This window comes from Cynara cardunculus, assembly GCF_001531365.2.
Source record: "Cynara cardunculus var. scolymus isolate 2C chromosome LG 1, CcrdV1, whole genome shotgun sequence".
NCBI lineage: Eukaryota > Viridiplantae > Streptophyta > Magnoliopsida > Asterales > Asteraceae > Cynara > Cynara cardunculus.
The window spans coordinates 3,445,202-3,452,719 of record NC_037528.1 but is presented as its reverse complement, the minus strand read 5'-3'; the positions used below and the strand labels follow the sequence as shown (position 1 = coordinate 3,452,719).

Below are 7,518 nucleotides of genomic sequence, written 5' to 3'. Positions count from 1 at the left end.
TCATAAGAATATTTTTAATAAGTTTTAAAAAGTACAAAAAATTATTTAACAAATTTTAAAATATGTAAGAATTTATTTATTTTAAAAAATTTATTTAAAAATTTAATTATTCCAAACACTAAAATTTATTCTATTGTTTTATTTTATTTTGAGTATTTTAATAGGTAATTTTCAAAAAGTAAATAAACAATACTCCGGTTCATATGAATAGATTAAGAAGGGGTGGGGATTGCGTGCTATGGTGGGGTGACCTATTTCGTCCCATCGGCGATTTCCTTCTCCGATCGAAGTTTCTTGTGTGATGAGCTGTAATACTCTGACGATTTCCGACCTAATATCATCCAATGAAATGAAGAATTGAATGAAAGATCGACTACATATGGCGGATAAGAAGAAGATCAAGAGCGAAGCTAGTAGTAGCAATAGCATTAATAATGGTGGAGCCGAAAGCGTAGTCGATGATGTCGGTCGCCGGAGAAGCTCTTGCGGTTATTGCAAATCCGGTTCCAACACCAGTATTACTCACGGTTAGTTAGTGTGTGGAATTCTTACTGATCGATTACGCACATATGTCATAATAGTGTTTTTTATGATTAGGTTTATGTGTATGTTTGATCATAAACATTCAGCCATCTATGATCTTCGTATTATAGGGGATTTTTGAATTCCTAAATTTTGATTGCGAGTTGCAGTCTAGATCATATAAATCTCTCTACTTCAAGTCAAATTGTCCTTGTTCAGTTCTTTTCTGGAGGTGGGGGTAGGGGTGGGACAGAATGAGCAAAACGACTTAGAACAAGTGTTAGATTAGTGCTGTATTAGGTATTCCTTTCTTTTTCCCCAACGAGCTCACGTTTGACTCTATCGATCAAGCAAGTTACTTCTACTTTAACGTTGATGTGGATTGTAAACTTTTATGAAAGATTGACTACGACATTAAACTAGCAAATCCGATGTAGATTTACAAAATGCCCATATCCTTTATCCATGAAAAAATAATAGGATTGAAATATTAAATCAAATGATATCTCCATACTGGAATGAGAAGATTATAGACTAGAGTCAGCATGGCTAGTTAATTCATCAATTTCACTATCTGATTATACATCTACATAGTTATGTTTTACGAAGTTAGATTTATCTGTGCATTATTATTAAGCACAGACAAAATGTGATCTTGTATGATTAATGGGTTTTCAAATAAATGAGTGTTTAGGTCAAAATGTAAAAATTAAAGAAGTCTTTATTGCTTGAACCTTCAATGTGTAAATCACCTAAACACAAGCTGCCTTTTATTGAAGATGACAAGTGTTTGTGTTATATTGCTTTGGGATTGGGGTAAAAGAATGAAATCTTTTAGGATTTGGATTTCTGCATGAGAAATACCACCTGACTAAGGGCTACATTCGTTCTGTAAGTTGTAACAGGTAAAAATGTTTGATTTCGGATGTACCTTATATAGAAATATTAGCATGTAGCTTTGGAATGTGCCTTATATGATGGGCTATAAGTACTCCATAATTGTTTTCAGGTTTTCAAATTCACGACAAAACCAAAATAATTGAAAGAACTGAGGAACAGGCCAGCTCCTTAATCAAGTCTCATGGTTATTGGGTCCACTTAAAAATCATACCCCTGCCATTTTGAGAAAAGAGACATGGTTTAACCTTAAGATGTCAAATATGATAGCCTCTAAATGATATGAATTCTAACTCCTTGTCAAGAGAAAATTTTGAAGTTTGGCACCTTTGATTAAAGATTATCCGCCCTTTTCTTGCACATACATGGATAGGCAATTGCTGGAATGTGCTTCATTGGCACGTACGTAATGTGTTAAGACTTTATACCAAAGTAATATAAATAGAGATATGTTTTCCCATAAATTTGTAAAAAACCACAATTTACATTTGAATCCCATGCAGTTATGCTTGACATTAAAAGTAAAACTTATCAGCTACAGAAAAGGCTAAAGAAAAAAAGTTGTATGTATGTTCTTAAATCTTAATAGATATGACTTTTGGTTTTTAAGGAACATAAATGGTAGTTGAAAACGCTCCTCAACTCTGTCTTACCTTGGCCGTCCCACACAGGGAATGATGAAGCACTAAAGATATGTTTAGGGATGGAAAGTTAGAAACTGCTTGTGTAGTCAGTTACTTCTTAGCAATTGTGGTAATCCATGGTAGCAGATTTTGTTACTGCTTTTTACAAACATAAGCTTCATAGAGGTACATGTTATTTTGGGAGTCATAATTCCAGATAGACCGGTTAAATAAAGACAAAACAAATTAACATTAACGAGATCCGAGGCACCAATAACATAAATGGATCCTTATATTAAGTTCAATCTTTGTGTTATCCTAGAAAATTTTAATATATTATCTCTTTTGATATGCTTTCAAAATTTGTTTGGTTCCCAACTTAGCACGGTAGGTGCTCTCTTGTCATCACACCATCCTGCAAACAACAATTTTATAGGTGGTCATGATTGGATATTTATTATGTACATTTGGCTGGTGTGTAGCATATTAAGATCTGAATGGTTGACATTGAAGAGGTTTGTAGTTTACTTAATTACTATAAACGGTTTTTTGATTGTGATCTGCTACTATTGCTGATGTATATGTAAACAAAATCATAAAAAGTTACAATTTTATAAAAATATGTTACAGTACCTGGTTTCCATAAATCATATGCACATGTTAGTTTTATTGACTTGAGCCATCCACAAAGTGAAAAAGAATGTTTAGTGTTATGAAGTTTCTGTGATATTCTCAACACTAAACATTATTTATTGTAGCCAAATATAAAATATTTGACAATTTGAAGGAACTCACCAAATAGGTAATAAGCTTTCTTTTTTGTCTCTCGCAATGTACCTGCAGCCCAAACATAAATTGACAGGTTTATGTGCATTTTCTCATGTGAAATTTCGGTTTCTTGATCTTGTAGGTTTATGGGCACACAGTTTGACTGTCTATGACTACCAAGGTTAGTGTGTGTGTGTGTGTATTTGTGGTTATTATCAGAATATTTGCATGTCCTGTTGCTGGTATTCAATTTGCATGCACATCACTACGCAGGAGTTCTTTCTGTATCACTATCTCCTCCCTCTCCAACACGCAAGAACACATACATCATATACTGTTTGGCTGAAATGACGTTGAAAGCAAGAATAAGAAGAGGAGAACATTTAGAATGCAAGATTATGTATCCAAATATATCTAAGATTCCACCAACTTACAGAACCATAGGGGAAACATTAAGATAATGTTAGATGTACCACTAGTACTACGGTGGACCTAAAATGTTTATAGAGGTGCGTGGAGGGGGGGATCATCATTTTAATTATATTTGGTGGTGGGGACTTGTACGATATATAAAAGGCAAGAACATTATAGAAATCTACACAACTAGAAAACCTTATCCTTCTCTATGGAACTATGAAATGAGATGGTTAAGTACAAGAAAGGAAAAGGAATAAAGAACTTACCTAATTGGCACATTTTAGCTGACCATATCAACTGATTCAGCACAAAAAATTAATATCCATTCAGCATGCATAATTTACAAGTTTTCAAGTGTGTTTATATGGAAACAGAAGTCTCTTCCTTGAGGTAGAGATGTAGACTACAGTTATGAGAATGTAAACAAAGAAAGCTACGGCTTATTGCCCTTTGTCACATAGATTCCATGTAAACTTTTACTCCATCCCAAAATCATAGTTTAATCAAAATCTTTAACTATTAAATACCAAAAATACCCCTTAAGAAGATAAATTTGAGAAAACTTGTGGCTCATGATCAATCTTGTAACAGTTGTTAATGGGCAAACACTTAAAATTTGGGACAGAGTTATGCAAAAAAGGAGGCGTTGCATTTCTTTTATGGAACGGACAACCCAAAATAGAAATTGTTTACATTTTTTCGGTAGGGTTGGTACGACTTGTTTTGAGAACGTATTATAATATCTTTTATTCTTTTGCTAGCTCTTCTTGACAGAGGTTGGAGGAGATCTGGATGTTTTCTTTACAAGCCTGAGATGGAAAAGACATGCTGTCCGTCTTACACGATTCGTTTGAAGGCAAGTGATTTTGTTCCTTCCAAAGAGCAAGTTCGAGTATCTAAACGAATGCAGAGGTGTCTTCATGTCTCCCTTGTATCTTCATTTTCAGTAGATAACATCATAATTTAGTTTCTTTTCCTTTTCTTTCTAAAACAAATAATGTAGTCAATTGCTTTATTGCTTACTCTTATTGTACCTAGGGTTTTACATTTGTCAAAAACATGGAAATTTTTCTGGCATATTTTTCAGCACTTCAAATAACAATTTGAAAGTATTCTAATATGCAATGGTTAACTCAATTGCAGGTTTCTAGATGGTTCACTGAATGTTAAGAAACCAGATGAACAAAATGAGACATCAAGGGATTCAAATGGCCTTTCCAAGAAGGATACTGTCAGTTCAGTACAAGGCGATGTTATGGTAGATAATGGAGCACAAATGAACAACTTGGAGCAAGTGACGTACTATTTATCCAAACAGATTGATTCTGTAGTGCTTGCATGTACTGATAGTGGGGAATTTCCTAGTGACGTTCAGTTCTCTAAATCTTCTGTCAAAAGCGTTGCACCAGCCAAGAGGAAATTACAAGCGGAAACAGCAGAAGTTCTTTTGTATTCCAGCAACATTTCATTTCAGATTGCTGCTGCTTTAAGGAGGGCCAATAAGAGTATTCACCAAAAAGATGACCATTGCGTGGAGCCTACACCAAAAGTTATTGCGGAGGTGCTATCAAGCCATTTAGATAATTTGGTTTCAGCTATTGGTTTGTCTGTAAAAGCGTGCAATGGACATATTAATTTCTATTCTACACAAGTACAATCTCAGGCAGATGTAATAGTTGGAAAGCCTGCAGTTTCTAAAGACTCTTTGACAAGCAGTGGTAGCAAAGGGAGTTCTTCAAATAACTCCAGAAAACTTCAGGCCAAGGGACAGAGTCTTGAGATACGTCTGAAAATGTCCAGTTTTGATCCAGAAGAGTATGCGTTGTACAGGAGATACCAGATTAAAGTTCATAACGATACACCAAATCACGTTACTGAAAGTTCTTACAGGAGGTTCCTGGTTGACAGTCCCTTGGTTTTTGTTCCAACAAGCGGAGATGGTGCTGTTCCTCCTTGCGGATTCGGTTCTTTCCATCAGCAATATTTGATTAATGGCAGGCTAGTTGCAGTTGGTGTGATGGATATTCTCCCTAAATGTCTGTCTAGTAAATATTTGTTTTGGGATCCTGATCTCGCCTTTTTGTCACTTGGGAAGTACTCAGCACTTCAAGAAATAAATTGGGTGAGCGAAAACCAGAAACATTGTCCGAGCCTGCAGTATTATTATCTTGGCTACTACATTCACTCTTGCAGCAAGATGAGATATAAAGCAGCATATCGTCCATCTGAGCTTCTTTGTCCTCTTCGTTACCAGTAAGTCTTTGTTTATGCGTTATGCAAGATGAGCGTCTATACTTTCAAGTCTTGATACTAATTAATTTCAGAATATTTGTACTTGCAGGTGGGTTCCATTTGATATTGCAAGGCCTCTACTTGATAGAAAACGATATGTTGTACTATCTGATTATGCCACCTTGCAAAATGAGGCGGCTTCGTCACCTCATATCATTGAAGATCAAACAGAACAAGAAGAGGAGAGTTTTCCAGAAGAATCAAATGACATTCCTATAGACGCTGATGAAGAAATGTCTGAGCTTGCTTTCGAAGACTCTGATGATGAATCAGGACCAGAAACCACTAGTCTGTCACCTGCAGAAATGGGGAAAGATGTCGGTAATATTGTTATTGGTTTGAAGGGAATGCATCTGAAATATAAGGTACATTTCTACCAAAGTTATGAGAATTTATATTTATTCTTCCTGGCTTCTTGCATGCTCTTTGTCATTTACTGGGCATTAGGTAAGTTTTTTTAAGCATAAGAACCTTATGTGCCATGAGAGTTCTTGATTGTTTGTAAAGGGTGTGTTGGGTGGAGAGGGGAGGGGGGAGGTTCAAGAGTCTTCACAGATTATGTTTGTGGTATCTTCTGATGGGGAATATGGAGTTTCTTTACTATCTTGTATAGTTCTCTCTTAAAAATTCCATTTTTTGCAAATCTATGGCTTATAATTGTCTTCTCGGAAACAGCATATCTGTCTTTTGACACATAGGTAAGATCTGGTTACATTCTACTCCTCCTGGACCCTAGATTCGGTGAGATATACTGGGTTGGTTTTAAAATGAAAGCATGCAAAATAGGGTTGTGTATTGAAATCTCGATAGTAAGAATTCTTCTTTTGAAGGATATACGAGAAGCTTTTGGAGCGAAAGAAAGGAACTACCTGGAAACTCAGTTGCATAAATACGTGATGGCAGTTGGTAGCGATCTTTCGGAGAGAATTATTTACTCGCTTGGGTGATGGATGCGTTCTTGGTTGATCAAAGTAAGGTTGAAATGCTGTTAATGTTGTTAAAGATTATGGCTTTTGTTTCATCTTGTGGTTTCACTAGAATACCTGACCACACTTCAGTACTCAGTTGCCTGGATTTTATAAATTGTTTTGTTAGTGTATAACTTATGATGCACATAGTACAACTCTGGATTCTGAAACCATTTTCCTTGGGGATAAAAAAAAAAAAAAATTTATTACGATTTTTTCAGTTATATACTTGAATGAAGTTTTTTTATGAACCATATTTTTGTAATTACATCATATTAATTCAATGTTAATTAATAATATAAATTGTTAACAAACATTGAACATTTTAGTTTTTTGCTTTTAATATCAAAACCTTTAATCAAAAGTTGGTTGTGATGACTTTTCAACAAACAATTATCATATTATATTAAAAAAATATGTTTCACTTTTTATAAATTATACCATTATAATCGTCTCATTAATGCTTTCAGAATAAGTCCAATAATGAATATTTTTTGATTTAATATCATATTATTAAATAACATAAATATACAGTGAATTATTTTTAAAACTTTTATTTTGTATCTTATGGTTATCGTATTTAATTTGTTTTATATTTCTTATTTTTTTTATTTCTATTTTACATCCTTAATTTACAAATTTAACCTTGGAGAATCCATAACTTTAAATCTCCACATCCCTATTTTAATATTAAAGATCAATTACAATTTATATTTTTATAATCAGTTATATAATTTGTTTCATACCACTTATTTTTTCATTTTTTATTTTACATTTTTATCATATTAAAACAAACAATTATATATGAACTAAAATTTTTTATAAATTATACAATTATAATCGTTTATTCAATACCTTCAAAATGAATCAAATATTGAATATTATTGAATTTAATAATATTATTAATTATGATAAATATGTATTGATGTTTTTTTATCTTAATTTTTTATTTTACACTTTTATCTATCTATACTATATTATTTATTATTGTTGTTGAATTTTAACTGTCATCTATACATTATTTACAAGTT

General features: G+C 33.3%; 1 protein-coding gene across 1 annotated transcript; it reads left to right on the top strand.

The window, feature by feature from the left end:
• The first annotated feature begins 236 nt into the window (after positions 1-236).
• LOC112517317 (arginyl-tRNA--protein transferase 2-like) lies at positions 237-6,657 on the top strand. The gene is made up of 6 exons (XM_025124716.1): positions 237-527; positions 2,953-2,991; positions 3,989-4,139; positions 4,371-5,480; positions 5,569-5,884; positions 6,350-6,657. The coding sequence occupies exons 1-6, from the start codon at positions 362-364 to the stop codon at positions 6,464-6,466; spliced, it is 1,899 nt and encodes a 632-aa protein (XP_024980484.1). The 5' UTR covers positions 237-361; the 3' UTR covers positions 6,467-6,657.
• The last annotated feature ends 861 nt before the right edge of the window (positions 6,658-7,518 follow it).